This window comes from Carcharhinus amblyrhynchos, chromosome 31 (assembly GCF_965287045.1).
Source record: "Carcharhinus amblyrhynchos chromosome 31, sCarAmb.v2.hapA, whole genome shotgun sequence".
NCBI classification, from domain to species: Eukaryota; Metazoa; Chordata; class Chondrichthyes; order Carcharhiniformes; family Carcharhinidae; genus Carcharhinus; species Carcharhinus amblyrhynchos.
In genome coordinates, this window is record NC_137354.1 from 11,329,614 (window position 1) to 11,347,963 (window position 18,350).

Here is an 18,350-nt window from a genome sequence, read left to right on the forward strand (position 1 = left end):
TACTGTCATGGACACAATAACATGCACTTGGGAGCAGCAACAGAAAAGGCTGCTATCTCATGAAATTGCCCATGTCAATGGAGCAAGAAAGCTAATGAAGCTTGTGCAGGTGTACCAGGAGACAAGAAATTCCTGGTATCTAATGCATGCTCCAGCAACCCAGGTTCAACAATTGCTGATCTAATTCTGTATTACAACTTGCATGTTTAAGGGATATTGGTGTCAAATCAGTATCTGGAATAGTAAGCTACACAAAGGAGAAACAGACTGCTAAGCATTACAGTTTTATTCTGTGTGCATTCCAAAATCCAAAGTGCAATATTGCCTGGTAGAAATATGGAGATTCAGATTAAGCATGATAGCACTCATCTAATTAAAATCTTGTTAAAGGTCTCACAACACCAGGTTAAAGTCCAACAGGTTTATTTGGAATCAGGAGCCTTTGGAGTGCTGCACTTTCATCAGATGAGTGGAAACCTTCAATCGACGCTATACACCAGATACATCAATGATATTTTCTTCCTTTGGACTCACGGCGAAGAATCATTGAAACAACTACACGATGACATCAACAAGTTCCATCCTACTATCAGACTCACCATGGACTCGGTTGCATTCTTGGACACATGCATCTTCATCAAGGACAATCACCTCAACACTTCTCCCTACTGCAAACCAATGGATAACCTCATGATGCTCCAGTTCTCCAGCTTCCACCCTAAACACGTTAAAGAAGCCATTCCCTACAGACAAGCCCTCCATAAAAAAGTCCATTCACCTGATGAAGGAGCAGCATTCCGAAAGCTTGTGCTACCAAATAAACCTTTTGGACTTTAACCTGGTGTTGTGAGACTTCTTACTGTGCCCACCCCAGTCCAACACCGGCATCTCTACATCACAGTTAAAATCTTGTTGAGCATTGACCACTGGGCCACATCAGTCTGGCATTGTAGATTGTAAAATTTGCCATAGACTATTCCATTCTCACTAAGCCTAATGATCTTCATAGTTTTAGATGTAAGCATGGTATAAAACCATTTAAAATAAGTGGATTAATTTATGATAAAAATTAAAAAGACAAGGAATATCATTTGAATATATTGAGCATTCAACCACTGTGATGCAGCAAAGGTTTACCAGGCTGATTCTGGGATGATGGGACTGACGTATGAGGAGGGATTGACTAAGCTAGGATTGTTTTCACTGGAGTTCAGATGAATGAGTGGGGATCTCACAGAGAGTTATAAAATTCTAAGGATTAGACAGGATAGATGCAGGAAAGATATCCCCGATGGTGGGGGAATCCAGAACCAGGGGCCATAATCAGAGGATTCAGATAGATCACTTAGGACAGAGGTAAGGAGGCATTCCTTCACCCAAAGAGTGGTGAGTCTGTGGAATTCATTACCACAGGAAGTAGTTGATGCTAAAACATTGAATGTATTCAAGAGGGGGCTGGATATAGCACTTGGGGTGAATGGGATCAAAGGTTGTGGGGAGAAAACAGGATTAGGCTATTGAGTTGGACAATCAGCCATGATCGTGATGAATGGCAGTGCAGGCTCAAACAATCAAATGGTCTCCTCCTGCTCCTTTCTTCTGTTTCTATATGATCACAAGCAGAGGTTTTTAGGCTAATAATTTGAAATATTTCCAATAATATAATCTTTTTTATAGGGAAGATTCAGTCTGACAATGAAACTTTCTCCATAGAGTATTTTAATCTTACACACATGAGCTCGGCATCCATTACCTGCATCGTTTTGTCATACCAACGATTTGCTCTATTTTTGCGACAATCACCGCCATGCATTATCTGCAGTGCCAGGTTTACGTCTGTCTGCTCAACACCACTTGGGTCATCCAAACACAACAGAAATATGCAGCGTTCGATCGCATCCAGAGAGTCTCGGTTCGTTGAGTCTGCAAAGAGAAAGTCCAAAATTTCATTAACCAGGTCAACGGGATTTCAGGTCACCAATTCTAATTAATGCCACAAGTGCTGTTGGGCAGTAGGTCGAGTTGGTTTTACTAATACTCCAAAAAAAACCTATGGCCATGCTAATTACCATTTGATTTGATTTATTATTGTCACAGGTATTAACATATAGTGAAAAGTATTTATCTCACACGCTATACAGACAAAACATACCATTCATAGACAAGGAAAGGAGAGGGAGCAGAATGTAGTGTCACAGTTATAGTAAATAAATACAATAATGGAGTGTCGAAGAAGATCAACTTAATGCAAAGTAGGTCTATTCAAAAGTCTGATGGCAGCAGGGAAGAAGTTGTTCTTGGCTCAGTTGGTATGTGACTTCAGACTTTTGTATCATTTCCCCAATGGAAGAAGATGGAAGAGAGAATGTATTTGGGGCCCTTAACTGTGCTGGCTGCTTTTCCAAGGCAGTGGGAAGTGTAGACAGAGCCTACACTGGGAGGTTGGAGGTTGGTTTGAAGTGATGGATTGGGCTACATTCACAACCCTTTTGTAGTTCCTTGCGATCTTGGGCAGAGCAGGAATCATACCAAGCTGTGATACAACCAGAAAGAATGCTTTCTATGGTGCATCTGTAAAGATTGGTGAGAGTTGTACCTGACATGCCAAATTTCCTTAGCCTTCTGAGAAAGTGGAGGTGTTGGTGGGCTTTCTTAACTATAATGTCAGCATAGGGGTGTGGGGGGTGGGGGGCTGTCCAGAACAGGTTGTTGGTGATCTGGACACCTAAAAACTTGAAGCTCTTGACCCTTTCTACTTTGTCTCCATTGATGTAGACAGGGACATGTCCTCCTCTATGCTTCCTGACAATCTCCTTTGTTTACAGACCAAATAATTGAAGACAAGCCTTATCATCCCACAACGTGTAGGCCAGTTTTATTGCACAGATTCTGTTGATGCAACAGTGATTTTGCCAAACTGCTTCGTCTAGTCATGTGAGGCCATCCAAATTAAATTTAGATGTTCATGTCAGGCCAAACTGGGGACTAGTTCATCATTGGACACTGCCTCACTTCACAACAGCTGCACCTAATAGAAAGCAAAGTGTTAGAAGTCTGAGATGGTTTGAATGGTTTTTGTGTTACCAGAAACCACACAACCTAACACACTTGAGTCCTTGTTTAGGTTGTTCAATTAGGATATGGAAGAGGAGAGTTCTTTCTACTTGACTGAAGAATGGCAGCATAGCCAGGGATTATATTGCTTTGAATAGACATTGATCTCAAAGCTGTGCCTGCAGTATAGTTTAAGTTCATTTATTAGTAGGTTCATAATAACACTGCAATGAAGTTACTGTGAAAATCCCCTATTGCCACACCCCACTGTCTGTTCAGGTTCCACTGAGGAAGAATTTAGCATGGCCAATTGATCTAACCAGCACGTCTTTCAGACTGTGGGAGGAAACCAGAGTTCCCGGAGGAAATCCACGTAGATGGGGAGAGAACGTGCAGACACCACACTGACAGTGACCCAAGCCAGGAATTGAACCCGGATCCCTGGCGCCGCAAGGCAGCAGTGCAAATCACTGTGCCACCGTGCCACCCATGATGATGCCCAGATCCAGACAATAGGAGGAAAATTGAAGCCGTAGCTTGGTTATAGAACTGTAATTGTTCTAGGTTGTGGTTAAACCTGCACTGTTGATAGAAAACACATAGGCAGAATACCTGTGGTCTCAGAACCTTAAAATTTCTAAAATACATAAAATGTGTAAGTTACCTTCTGTGCATTTTAAAAATCGGATTTGATACTACATTGGAGTTATGCTCCATGTAATGTTACAGACAGGGTGCCGAGTATGTTCTCCCCCAACTTGCACTGGGACATACTGGCACATCCATCTGAGATTTGTATGATCCCATCCGAGGCCAATGGAGAATGCCATTCTCCGAGTTCATCCGCCCCCAGAATCGGAGCAGACATGCTGGTAAAATTCTGGCCCAGTGGCACTGCGGTTAGCACTGCTGTCTCACAGTGCCAGGGACCCAGGTTCAATTCCCAGCTTGGGTCACAGTCTGTGTGGAGTTTGCATGTTCTCCACATGTCTGCATGGGTTTCCTCTGGGTGCTCTCGTTTCCTCCCACTGTTAGAAGACCTGCAGGTTAGGTAGACTGGCCATGCTAAATTGCTCCTTAGTGTCCCAGGATGCATAGGTTAGAAGGATTAGCGGGGTAATGAATGGGGTTGTGGGGAGAGGGCCTGAGGTGGGATTGTTATCGCTGCAGACTCAATGGGCTTCCTTCTGTACTGTAGGGATTCTATGCTTCCATGATAAGTCAGAGAATAACTTGACTCCAGAGGTATATTGTTGCATTTGAGTTGCTGAATAAAAGAATGCACTTTGCAGTGAAAATGACTGCACAACTTCTGAAGCATTCAGGTCTATTAAACATACACTGATTGAGCCATTGCAGCCTAGTGAGGAAGATTATGCAGATAAATATTTGAATATCTGCATAAACAAATTTCTAGCTCGAAACAGCAATTCATATTTACCCTTTCCCATGAAGTTCTGATCAGTTGGCAAGATAAGAAAGGTGAAACTATATGTAAAGACTGAGGCCAGACCCAACACATCTCATTTTATTGTTGTGATTGTCATTGCCATGAATAACATTTTGTTTCTTCATGAAGCACCATGGAGTAAAGATGTGTTTAATACCACATGTGCTTTCATGGAATAATGGCAAATGTGGTGTAATATATATTTGCCATACACGGTGTACTGCTTCTGTCTCTATCAATGAATTTCATAGAATCATTGAATCCTGCCAGTGTAGAAGGAAGCCATTCGGCCCATCGAGCCTGCACTGACAACAATCTCACTCTGGCCCTATCCCCATAACCCCATGTGTTTATCCTGCTAGCCCCCAGCGCCGTCCCCCGCCCACCCCCCCCTGCCCCCAACACTAAGGGGCAACTTTTCACTGCCAGTGAATTTAACCAGCACATCTTTGGACTGTGGGAGGAAACAGGAACACCCGCTGGAAACCCATGCAGACATGGAAAGAACATGCAAACCCCATACAGCCAGTCACCCAAGTCCAGAATTGAAGCCGGGTCCCTGGCACTGTGAGGCAGCCGTGCTAACCTGCACCACCGTGCTGCTCCTTGTCTTTAAATTTTGTCTTTAAACTTACATGGGCAGTGCCAACGGAAAAATAAAATATATTCTGGAACTAAAGTAACTATGAAACTATTGGCATGCTTTCCGTAGGTTTGAAAAGATGGAGGTGAGGTTAAGCCCTGCTTTCTATCCTTGATAAATAAATAGAACCTGTATTTATATGAGAAAAGCTATTCTAACTGCAGAGACGTAAACACTCAGGAACTGTTCCCTGTGATAGTGGTAAGCTCAGTAAGAAGTCTCACAACACCAGGTTAATGTCCAACAGGTTTATTTGGTAGCACAAGCCACTAGCTTTCAGAGCACTGCTCCTTCATCAGGTGAGTGGAAGTTCTGTTCACCAACAGGGCATATAAAGACACAAAATCAATTTACAAGATAATAGTTGGAATGTGAGTCTTAAAGGTACAGACAATGTGAGTGGAGAGAGAGGGTTAAGCACAGGTTAAAGAAATGTGTATTGTCTCCAGCCAGGAGAGTAAGTGAGATTTTGCAAGCCCCAACAAGTCATGAGGGTTACAGATAGTGTGACACGAACCCAAGATCCCGGTTGAGGCCTCATTGCAAAATCTCACTAACTGTCCTGGCTGGAGATAATACACATCTCTTTAACCTGCGCTTAATCCTCTCTCCACTCACATTGTCTGTACCTTTAAGACTTGATTACCTGTAAAGACTTGCATTCCAATCATTATTTCATAAATTGAGTTTGCGTCTTTATATGCCCAGAACTCCCACTCACCTGATGAAGGGGCAGCGCTCCGAAAGCTCGTGCTACCAAATAAACCTGTTGGACTTTAACCTGGTGTTGTGAGACCTCTTACTGTGCTTACCCTAGTCCAACGCCGGCATCTCCATATCATGGTGGTAAGCTGACAATGTCTACATAGTGTCCCACGATATGATCAAATGCTAAGCCAGAAATGCATCTTTTAGACAAATAATATTAAAAGGCAGTGGTGTGAATCTGTGGCCTGAAATTGATATGGTGCAGGGAATTCAGTAGTATCCATGACTACCACCTATGCATTCTGTTCACCAGCCTTATATAATAAATCAAGATGTGGCTGTGATTAGAGGGGCTGTCATTTTAGTTAAATCTGCATTAATTTTCTCTTCATCAACACCACATTAAATGCGATTAAAACGAGGGCAAATTAGGGTAATTGGGCATCTATTTGAGAGGTTCATATGTGCTGGTTCTGAAACGCTGGCTTTCTGAGCTCCCCTTTGAATTAGTGTGAAATATGTTCCAGGAAACAGATATAATGCTGACCATGTTGTTTGCATTTTAGGAAAATTTGCTTCTGCCTGAAAGATTTGCCTAGCCTGCTTTCTGTCACGTAATGAGATTATGGGAATGCATGCTTTGCTGCCTTGTACTGTACCTCTCATGACCGCTCTCCTGGCCTCCGCCCAGTCAGTCCTGCTGTCTGATGTGAGCAGCCCAATCGGAGGCACTCCTTCCTCCTGGTTCTCTGCCATTCTTACGATCTTTCTCAACTGGGTGAACAAGTCGGTTTCGTTCAAGCGTCTGAAGTTAATGACAACATCCAGAACGAAGAACTGGGAACACATGGAGGCAACGTTAATGTTCAGGGTGGGTGTACAACGTTAAAAGGCATGCGTGACATTTTTGAAGTCCCTTTACATTTTGAGTTTAGGTTTTCTGATAGGGGTGGTCTGTTATTTCAGCCTCGACTGAAAAATTAAATGTATAATCGTTGGGGGGCATGGTGGTGCAGTGGCTAGCACTGCTGCCTCACAGAGACCTGGGTTAAATTCTGTACTCGGGTGGCAGTGCCTGGCCGTGTGGAGTTTCCACGTTTTCCTCAGGTCTGCATGGGTTTCCTCCCACTCTCCAATAATGTGTGTGTTAAGTGGATTGGCCATGCCAAATTGTCCCTTCCTGTCAGGAGATTAGCAGGGTAAATATGTGGAGTCACAGGAATAGGGCGTGGGTGGGATTGTTGTCGGTTCAAGCTCAATGGGCCAAATGGCCTCCTGTAGGGATTCTATAATCAAGAGAGATGTGCTGTCCTGAGAGTAAGAACTTTGAGCTCATTCATTCGATTACTCCTTATGTTCAGTCTAACGAAGACCAACTTGGCATCAATTTTCAATTTGGCTGTGCTCAGTCACAGTAGAAATTGAGATGTGCCTTGCTCACCTGGTTCTGACAAGCCACTATGATGTGCTCTGGTTCAGGCATGACACTGTTTCTCTGGACCACCAGCGTATCTTTCTCGTGGCCTGGGAGACGGTAGGATGAGAAGAGCCTGTAGTATTGTTCCATACACAAGGGGTGTCCAGCCAGTTGGCCACGGGCGTATTCTACAGGTAGAGCACGGCTGGAAAACAGATGCGAAAGTAAATGCTGTTTCCAACTCCTCCTGAGAAACCCAACATCACACAGCCAGTCAACCCACTCCACATGATGTCAAAAAATGACCAAAAGCACTTACGCACCAAAGGTTGTGGATCCGGGTGAGATCCCAACAGTGGTATAAAAACTGGAGTCGTCCCTAATCTAAACTGATCATCTACCAAACAATGTGGAAAACTTCCCAGATATGTCCTGTCCACAATAAAGTACAAATTAATCAGCCAAATACCATCCTATCAACCTACTCTCAAATATCAAAAGTATTGGGACGTAAAAATATCAGGGAAATCCAAGAAATGGGAATATTTTTTGCCGGTTATATATTTTAAAAACTGTGGGAAAAATGTGGGTTAATAAGGTAGGGACAGCATAGCTGTGTTAGTGGAGCCAGTGCCTTTATTGTGTTGGCGAGCTTAGCAACACTGCAATCAGATGTTAGTGACAATGGGGCGCAGAATGTTAATGGATTCAAATAAGTTGTTAAGGGTTCAAAGGAAGAGATACAAAGGTGTGAAAGAAAGTTTCATAAAGTGAGTGCATTTTGCTTTTATATCTGAGAGCTAAACTCAAGAATCAAATAATGATGATAATTAAGTCTGAGTTCTATAGAGGTTAGGTCAGATAAGGGAAGATCAAAGGGAAAATATATTTATGGATGGCACAGTGGCTAGCATTGCTGCCTCATGGCACCAGGGACCTGGGTTCAATTCCCAGCTTGGGTCACTGTCTGTGTGGAGTCTGCATGTTCTCCCCGTGTCTGCATGGGTTTCCTCCGGGTGCTCTGGTTTCTTCCCACAGTCGGAAAGACGTCCTGGTTAGGGGCATTGGCCATGCTAAATTCTCCCTCAGTGTGCCTGAACAGGTGCCGGAATGTGGCGACTAGGGGATTTTCTCAGCAACTTCATTGCAGTGTTAATGTAAGCCTACTAATGACACTAATAAATAAACTTTAAATATAGTTGAAGCTAAAATTGTCTGATTTCAAGAAGAAATTAGATATGGCTCTTGGGGCTGAAGGGATCAAGGGATATGTGGGGAAGGTGGATCAGGATATTGAATTTGATGATCAGCCAAAGGGCCGAATGGCCTACTGCTGCTTCTGGTCTCTATATTTGCATGAATACTGCATTTAAGGACATGATGAAATTTCTGCAGAAGGAACTGTCTTTAGATGTCATTCAACAATGGAATAGATATTTAACTCCCACTAAGCAGCGTCTGTGAAGAAAGCCTGATTTGAAAAGCAAGCTTGTAGTTTACCCCAGAAACAACTCCAAAAGAGACATAATTGCGTGGATTTTATAATAGATTTTAAAATCATTGAGGTGTTGTAGGACCATTTAGGGAGAGTTAGCTCTGAAGATAGTCACAGAATCACGGAATCACAGAATACTACAGTGCAGAGGAGGCCCTTTGGCCCATTGAGTCTGCATTAACACATGAAAGACTCTGACCTGCCCACCTCATCCCACTTACCAGCATTTGGCCTATAGCCTTAAAGGTTATGGCTTGTCAAGTACTCATCCAGGTACTTTTTAAAGGATGTGAGGCATCCTGCCTCCACCCACCCTCCCAGGCAGCGCATTCCAGACCATCACCACCCTCTGAGTAAAAACATTTTTCCTCAAATCCCCCCAAACTTCCCACCCTCGCTTTTAACTTGTGTCCCCTCATAACTGACCCTTCAACACAGGGGAACAGCTGCTCCCTATCCACCTTGTCCATGCCCCTCATAATCAAGAACAACTCAATTAGGTCACCCCTCAGTCTTCTCTGCTCCAGAGAAAACAATCCAAGCCTATCCAACCTCTCTTTATAACTTCAATGTTCCATCCCAGGCAACATCCTGGTAAATCTCCTCTGCACCCCTTCCAGCGTGACCCTTAGTCAAGTTAGGATTGTTTGGAATGCTTTAAAATGAGTAATACACTGTATAAAATTTTTAGTTCAGTGTGCTACTAGTTTACTTTATTGTTGTTTATTTTATTTGCTAGCAATATTTATTTTATTTAAAATCATCACAAAATCATCTGGGATATCATTCTCTGGATTTCAAACATTTCATTATACCAAATTGCAAAAACCACAGCTGAGGGCAATTGTTTCAGGTGTTCTTCCCCTTCTGGGGTTTGGAATAATCTGGTGTTCACCATCAGCTATGTCCTTTACAAAACTGTTGTCAACAGTGCACTTACGCAGCAATAACCTGCTCACTTCTATTCAGTTCAGGTTCTGGTAGGTCTGGTAGGTCTGTATTGTCTCCAGACCTCATTACAGCCCTGGTCCAAACATGGACAAAAGAACTGAATTCAAGAGGTGAGGTGAGAGTGACTGCCCTTGACATCAGGACCGAATTTAACCAAATATGGCATCAAGGAGCATTCGTAAAACTTGAGTCAATGGGGAAACTCTCTATTGATTGGAGTCATACCTAGCACAAAAGAAAATAGTTGTGGTTCTGGGTGACCAATCATCTCAACCTCAAGACCTCAGTGCAGGAGTTCTTCAGGTAATATTCCAGGCCCAACCAACTGTTCCATCAAAGACATCAAAGCAAAATACTGCTGATGCTGGAATCTGAAACAAAACAGAAAATGCTGGAAAATCTTGGCAAGTCTGACAGCACTTGTAAAGAAAGAATAGAGCCAACATTTTGAGTCTGGATGACCCTCGTCAGAGCTGAGTCTGATGACCCTTCATCAGGGCCGGCAAAGCGTCACCCAGACTCAAAACGTTGGCTATTTCTCACTCCATGGATGCTGTCAGACCTGCTGAGATTTTCCGACATTTTCTGTTTTTGTTTCGTCAATGACCTCCCTCTATTATCAAGTAAGAAACGAGGATGTTTGCTGATAAGTGCAAAATGTTGAGCACCGCTCCATCTAAACGGACAAGTCTCCTAACCTAATGCCCCAGTTTACTTTAGCCATTTCTGTCTTCATGCTTTCATAATAATAATTACAACAGCTGTTCTGTACATTAGGCTTGGTTGACACATGGAGGTCATTGCCACTGCTGTGGTTTGGAAAAGATTGAGGAAGTGCAACTCATCCAGTGTTAAAACTCTTGATGAAGTCTGAAATTTGACAGCAAGCATTGTTGGTCCACTTGGCATTTCAAATTTGTATATTGCCAATGGACCTGGAAGGCAAAACCTTGGAAATTCTCTTCCATCCTACCTCTCTTTTTTGCAATGCTTTAAAGATGTGGAAGCCCATTATTCCTTCAATCATTCCCTACAATCTCCAGCCTTTTGAGAAGGACACCAATCATCTCATCACAGCAACCCCTTTTCTTTCAGGCTTTCACTACACACTGTACAAAGGCCTTGCTAAACTAAGGCACGCCATTTTAGACAAGGAACGTGATTTTGCCAAATGAGCGTAAATTTTCTAAAGATCGAAGGGAGAAAGAAGAGTACAGCTACTCATGTTAGTCAGTGAAATGTTTGCATGGAATGCTGTGGCCACTATTGTCCAATGTTCAACAACTGACTGGTGATAACTTACGCATCTATTACAACTTTGTAATCCAGTATTCCAGCAATGAGACGCGCAGCGAACCTGTAAAGGAAAAATTATACTTATAAAGATAGTGCTAGGATGAGATTTCCTCATATAACATTAGTATGAGCTAGTCTTAAGAGAGGAAGAATCTGAAGGCATCATCTATTAGCCAAGAGAATTATGTATGATTGTGATTCTAGAATTAATTAGAGTGCAGATTTCACCAGACGATTTGATTGAAATGTATGAACTAGTGCGGGGTCTGGACAGAGTGGATGGGATGGGCCTTAGCAGAGATAAGTGACTAGGGAGTCATAGATTCAAAGTGATTGAATCGATAAAATCCATACAGTGCAAAAGGAGGCCATTCAGCCCACCATATACAATAGGAAAGATATTTTAGAAGAGACTGCCATCAGGAACTATTTCTGGACTAACATCAGCAACATATTCTTGATATAGATAAAGTTTCCTAGTGAAAACTTCGCAAGGAATGGGTCCCAAATTGATATTTCTGTGTATTATTCACAATATCCCCAATACTTTTTGCAGTATTACAGGGCTGTGGTGTTACTGGGCCAGTAATCCAGAGGCCCAGGTTCATGCCATGAGGATGTGTTCAAATCCTAATCCAGAAAATGGTGGAATTTGAAGTCAATTAATAATCTGGAAATATGAAGCTAGTCTCAATACTGGTAACTATGAAACTATCGGTGATCACTTTCACAGATCATTGGGTTCACTACTGCTATTTAATTTGATTTGATTTATTAATGTCACATGTACTAGTATACAGTGAAAAGTATTGTTTCTTGTGAGTACATGGGGAGAAGGAAAGGAGAGGGTGCAAAGTGTTACAATCATAGCTAGAGTGTAGAGAGAGATCAACTTAATGCGAGGCATGTCCATTCAAAAGTCTGATAGCAGCAGGAAAGAAGCTGTTCTTGAGTCAGTTGGTATGTGACCTCAGACTTTTGTATCTTTTTCCTGATGGAATAAGATGGAAGAGAGAATGTCCAGGGTGTGTGAGGTCCTCAATTATGCTGGCTGCTTTGCTCCCAATAATGAAGGAAGGAAATCTGTTGTCTCTACCTGGTCTGGCTTACATGTGACCCCAGAGGCACAGCAGAGTGGGGAAGGAAATCTGCCTTCTGTACCTGGTCTGGTCTTCATGTGACTTTAACCTGGTGTTGTGAGACTTCTTACTGTGCTTATCCCAATCCAACCCTGGCATCTCCACATCATGGCTACATGTGACTCTAGAGGCACAGCAATGTGGGGAAGGAAATCTGCCTTCCCTACTTGGTCTGGTCTGCATGTGACTTTAACCTGGTGTTGTGAGACTTCCTACTTATCCCAATAAAATGCTGGCATCTCCACATCATGGCTACATGTGACCCCAGAGACACAGCAATGTGGGGAAGGAAATCTGCCTTCCCTTTCTGGTCTGGCCTACATGTGAACCTAGAGGCAGGGCAATGTAGTTGACTCGTCACTGTCCCATAGAAGTGGCCCAGCAAGCCATTCAGTTCAAGGGCAAATAGAAATGGGCAACAAACACCGGCCCAGCCCACATGCTATGAAAGGATAAAGAACATGGCAACCTCCAGCATCTGAATGATTGCATGGAAACACATTGCTACAACATCGCGCCGTGCAGTTCTCCCCTGTTAGTTGAAAAGATAAGGCGATGAAGGCACCTGAGTTGGTCGCTCTCATCTCGGAAGTTCTGGCGAGGGAATACCATCCCGGGACTGGAGTTTACCACCAGGGCAGCTGGATTGCGGAGATACATATCATCTATCCACCATTCATACACCTTGGCGGGAGAAAATAAAATCCTGATTAATCGCTTTTCAGAAACGCCTTTTTTTGGGGGGGGGAGTGGGGGGTTGTCTTAATTCGTTCCTCGGTTTCAATGCAGATGTTACAGAAAAGGCAATTCGTTCACCAATTTCGAATCAGTGATGTCCAGATGGTCTGACTGGGATATCCGGACAAAACTAAAAGATAGGGCTTGCTATAATATTGCAGAATGGACCTACTGAACGATATCGCAGTCTTACCTGACCAAGCTGGAACGCAGCAGTTTAGTCTAGTTATCCCCGAGATAGTCTAGTTAGTCTGGAAAAATACTCGAGATAAAAGCAAAATATTGCGGATGTTGGAAAAATAGAAAATGTTGGAAAATCTCAGCGAGTCTGACAGCATTTGTGGGGAGAGAATAAAGCCAACCTTTCCAGTCTGGATGACCCTCCCTCAGAGCTGATAAAGGGTCATCTCGACTCGAAACCTTGGCTCTATTCTCTCTCCACAGATACTGTCAGACCCGCTGATAATACTCTAAGATCCAGCTTGAAATCCCAATAGAAATCTGGAATAGTTTATGCGGGATGTATATAGTCGATTAAATTGACACTGGGACCAATGCAAAATATTTTTCGACGGTAGTGGAACTGCAAATCAGATACTTATTTTGCATAGCTTTATCAGTCTATTTCCTAAGAGTTAGGTCCGCTAGCATACTGTGGGCCCCCTGAGGCAGGTGTACAATAGATATATGTGCTAACCACTTCTCGTGCAGGAATTGCACAGATGCCATTTACCCAGTTCGCTTTGCTTTCTCTTCGTTTTATCAGTTGTTGCTGCAAAAACTCTCCAATCTCCCCGCGGGCGCCAAACCTTTCCACGATAGTTTTGGTGACTTGGTACTGATCCTCAGCGACCAGGTGCCTCATGCAGTTCAGGTACAAGTCCAGGGTCTCCTGCAGCGGGGGCACGGGCAGTTTGAGCAGTACCTGTTAACGCACACACAAAGGCAGGAGGCAACAATCAGTTTTGAGTGGAGAAGCTTACTGAACTGACGCAGTGGAAAAGAACAAGCGGATAGACTTTCCCATCGGATCCTAGACCCTTCCTTTGGGCTGTTTTGCTTTCCCCACTGCCCACCAGAACGAGTTGCATTTAGAAACTGTGCCAAAGTGTCACCTACATTATAAATCCGACTTCCCCATTTCTATAAATATTCAACAGGTTTGAGATCTGGCACAATATTTGAGTCATCCTTTCTTTCACTAGCTCTTGAAGGCATATATTACAACATCTGAACTCAGGACATTGTTGAGAATTGTCCCTTTGAATCGAATAATAACATTAACATTGACATTGGATAACAACATTATTCAATTTTATCCCGAAACAGGACTCTAATAATTCAATCCGTCCTTGACTCCCTCACTGTATCCATCAGTACAATCCTTACTGCTACAACGCAGAGAAAACCATTACCTACATCAACCCCACTAGGTGATGGAAAGGCTACATTAATACTTGGCAAGGGGGCTTGACGAGTTAATGAACCCGCTTTAGTTTAAGTGCGGCGCTCAGTTAATGTGCCATTAGCAGGCTGCACTCTTACATGTCAAAGGACATTGCAGCAGTCACTTGTACCCCTGGCTAGGTGAGAGAGGAAGAAAAGTTGTATTTACACAGCTGTTCCGGCGTGTTTTGGGTCGGGTCGAATCCGGGTTGGAGTTGTTCAGAACTGGCATGGCGCTTCTGCTCTGATGGTACGATATCGATGGAAGAAAGACTCGAATAAGCGGGACACGGGATCAGGCAGCTCCTGTTTGGGGGCAAGAGTCTAGATCAGCCCTTGGCATAAAAACAGTGAAGACTCCTGTCTTCACAAAGGAGGTTGCTGTTTAATTCATTGTTATCCAGTTACACAGGGAAATAAAGTAAAATCACTGATCATGACTAATCTGGACAGTAAATCGAAAGGATAGCAGAATAACATTCAAGGAAGTGTTACAGAGCGACAATTTCTCTTGATAACATTCCGGTAACCTCCATACAATAAATATAGATTTAAAAAAACACCTGTCACTATCTGTAGTGAGTAAGAGAATGAGCGAGGGAATGGCATGAGTAGAACATTTTCTACAAAGCAATCTCACAGGAAAAAAATCGAATCAAGCAACTTTTTAGTATTTTGGGTAACGCATTGTGTGTTCGGGGGGACTTCTCCCTCTCCATTTAGAAACTTAAATTGTCCTGCAACACAACCTCCGTCACCACTATTTGGGAATGGATAGTACAAACTTACCCAGCTCTCTGCACTTTCATCGGTTCAGCTAAAACGAGGGGAACGGCGGAATGGTAGAAATTCCCTTCCCGACGCCATCCTTTGGGAATGGGGATCTAGATTTGGCTCACACTCCGTAAACTCTCTCAGCCTACCGGCGTTTTTCACCCATTTTGAGTCCTCCACTCCAGTCGGTGAGGTGCGGTGGAAGCTGGACTCGGTGCGTGAGTGTGCAGAGCACAGCTCCACTTTCCCTGAAAGGTAGCAGATCCCTCCCCTCTTCCCTATTCGCCGAACACACGGAGCGACGGCATCATACGCAGCACCCTTGTCCATTTATTGAACATTGGAAACTAAAGTGGCCAGAATCCTGGGGGTGAGTGAGGGGATGCTGCAGGCAGTATGAACCTTCCTGATATATAACATTGGGTAGATTTGTGTGTGTGCATTGATCTTTTAGAAGACAATCTTAGATAGAATCAAACCAGGGTACATGGTGCTTTTACTAGGAGGGGTGCCATTGGCAAGAATAAGATGTAAGATAGCAGTATGGAGAGCAAAGTTCACATTGAGTCGCCCATCTTGCACATGAATTGTACAGGGATTACTTGTTCCATTCGACCGACGCATAAAAGATATGAGAATTTCGTCAACTTGAGAGGTCTTTCTACTAGACACCCACAGGTAAATCCGGAAAGTAAGAGAACAATAAAGTCATCGCCCAAATTAATAAATATTTTTAAAATAAATGAATAATAAATATTCTGTTGGCAATAACTAGTCAGGCATTAGAACAATGTTTTGCTCGCTGCCATCGGTAGGTAAATTTCCAAAGGCGGATTGTCTGTGATATGTTGCTTCCTGGTCTATAATTGGAAGTAATCGAGATGTAAATGATCTGATATTCAGTCACACATTTCCACCCGGACACATTTATTCGCCACTCGCAGCGCATTCCAAAGCAGAGCAAAATCAAATCCGATGGCTTATGTTTCGTTTTTTGCAAATTTCAAATTTATTCGACTCGGAATCTGACAAACTATGTGGTATAATCCTTGGGAGATTACGGAATGGTTATTTCAGTGTGTGTAATAAATAATTTCACGATTAAAAAGTACTGATGGAGCTGCTCTCGGTTTTAATCGAAGATTCCATTATAATTCACTCTTAAAATGAAAGACTGTACCGTGAAGCTGTAACCCAAGGCGCAGTTAGCACAGGCTAATTCCATCAATCGTTAGCCAGCGTGTGGAGCACTCCAAAACACTGCGAGATACTTAGAAAACTTCATCTCCCATCCTGAAGTACCTTCTCTGAGTGCCTTCTTCAAACTGAGACACCTTCACTAAGGGGGGCACTCTCCAAATTAATTATATCCTCCAAATAAAAATTTAGTTTATTGCAAATCTTCACCAATTTTAATTATAATTTTTTTCATTGATTTTTTTATTGAAAGATGTGTTTTCGAAAATGCCGTTTATTCTCTAAATTTTGAGGGGAAAATTTCTCGGGTTTCCGAGATCGTGTTTATTGAGAAATCCTGATGTTGGTTTTTGAATGGTTGCTGGTGGTCTAATTTGGGACCACTTCCCATTTTCCGATGCCAGCTGGTGAAATCTGCTAATGCCCTGATGTGAATCTCGATATCGGGTTTGTGCTCGGGTGCGAGTATTTGAAGATTTTGGGGGGAAGGCAGCGGTGAACAACGCTTCGTGTCAGTGTTTTGTAGATTTTGTATATATATATATAAAGATCTCGATACACTGGCGTGCACTTCCCACACCCTGCCTCTCCGCAAGTGATTCCCTCTTCAAAAGGTTTTTCAATTCAGCTTCCTGCCTCAGAGTCCCACTTTCCAAGCTCTCCCAGAAAATCGCTTGCTTTTCCCCTCAGCCGGGGTGTGAGCGGTCCCCTAACCTTGTGGGTTGTGTTGAAAGTCCAATCTGTAGCACTGGCTGCACCTTGCACCTTTCTGCTGGTCATTTTTCTAATCATGATTTCTAATACGTGGACCATGGACCTGTGTGGAAAAGCCCGAGTTCCCTCAGTCCCATTGATTCATAGAATAGGGTAAAATAGAAAGAGGCCATTGGGCCCATCGAGTTTGTGTTAGCTCTTTCGAACAATTTTGTTCCACTCCCCGGCCCATCCTCCCCCTCCCTCCTTTAAATATGTACAATTCTCTTGTGAAGATACAGTGCAAACTCTTCACCAGCCCATCAGACGGTGCATTCCCAATCCTAACCACCCCTGGCTTTTAAAACAAAATCTATTAATTATTCTTGGGCGGCTCGGCGGCACAGTGGCACTGCTGCCTCACAGCACAAGAGACCCGGGTTCAATTCCCGGCTGGGGTCACTGTCTGTGCAGAGTCCCCACATTCTCCCCGTGTCTGCGTGGGTTTCCTCCAGGTGCTCCAGTTTCCTCCCACGGTCCAAAGATGTGCGGGTTAGGTGGATTGGCCATGTTAAATTGACACATAGTTTCAGGGGGACTGGCCAGGGTAAATGCATGGGGTTATGAGGATAGGGCCTGATTGTGGTCAGTGTAGATTCGATGGGCTGAATGGCTTCCTTCTGCACTGTAGGGTTCTATGATTCTTCTTGGGATCTCTGGTCCCTTTGCCAACTACCCACTGTGTTTGATCGTTGTCTCGGGAAATGCTGAGGACAATTTGCAATGTGGATACAATAGAGTGAGTGTTCTCCATCTCATTACGGCGGTCAGCAACAAGTCACCCACAGAGTCCCTGTGGGTCATCACAGAGCGAGTGTTGTTCCTCTCTCTGAGTTACAAAGCCAGTGTGCTGAGTGGACCTGTCTCCTCGCTTGCTCCAAAGAAACAATTCAAATTGAATCCAATTCATGGTGCCAGTAGGAGAGACAGACAGGACACCAGCTGACAAAGACACCCTATTTCCCGCTTGGTCTTGGGCAAAAAAATGATAAGAACAGCTATAATATTAACGTAATTTAGTTTGTTTAAGGGTGAACGCCTAGCGAAGCGGAATTCATATATTTTTTTAAAAAAACCACGGTGTTTTAATTTTTGCTTGGTGAAATCAGTACTCGATACAATAAAGGAGCAGAATCGGGAATCTTTTTAAGTGTCAGTGGCAGTGTTTAACGCGCAAAGTGAGAAGCCAAGTATTTTTTTTAACAGGAGCAGCGCGGCGAAGCCGGTACCTTTACCCGGGTAGCAAACCCCGCAGTGAACGTGTGAATGAGAGTGAAAAAACACCGATA

General features: G+C 43.4%; 1 protein-coding gene across 1 annotated transcript in view; it reads right to left on the minus strand.

The window, feature by feature from the left end:
• Positions 1-15,320, minus strand: part of chata (choline O-acetyltransferase a) — a 48,446-nt gene extending 33,126 nt beyond the window's left edge. Inside the window, exons 1-8 of the mRNA XM_080215537.1 lie at positions 15,127-15,320; positions 14,507-14,643; positions 13,625-13,816; positions 12,719-12,837; positions 11,022-11,075; positions 7,297-7,477; positions 6,515-6,692; positions 1,754-1,923 (exon numbers count right to left, since the gene is read on the minus strand). Coding sequence (XP_080071663.1) covers positions 1,754-1,923; positions 6,515-6,692; positions 7,297-7,477; positions 11,022-11,075; positions 12,719-12,837; positions 13,625-13,816; positions 14,507-14,569 — 957 coding nt within the window. The 5' untranslated portion in view covers positions 14,570-14,643; positions 15,127-15,320. The remainder of the gene's footprint in view (positions 1-1,753; positions 1,924-6,514; positions 6,693-7,296; positions 7,478-11,021; positions 11,076-12,718; positions 12,838-13,624; positions 13,817-14,506; positions 14,644-15,126) is intronic.
• Between the last annotated feature and the right edge of the window lie 3,030 nt (positions 15,321-18,350).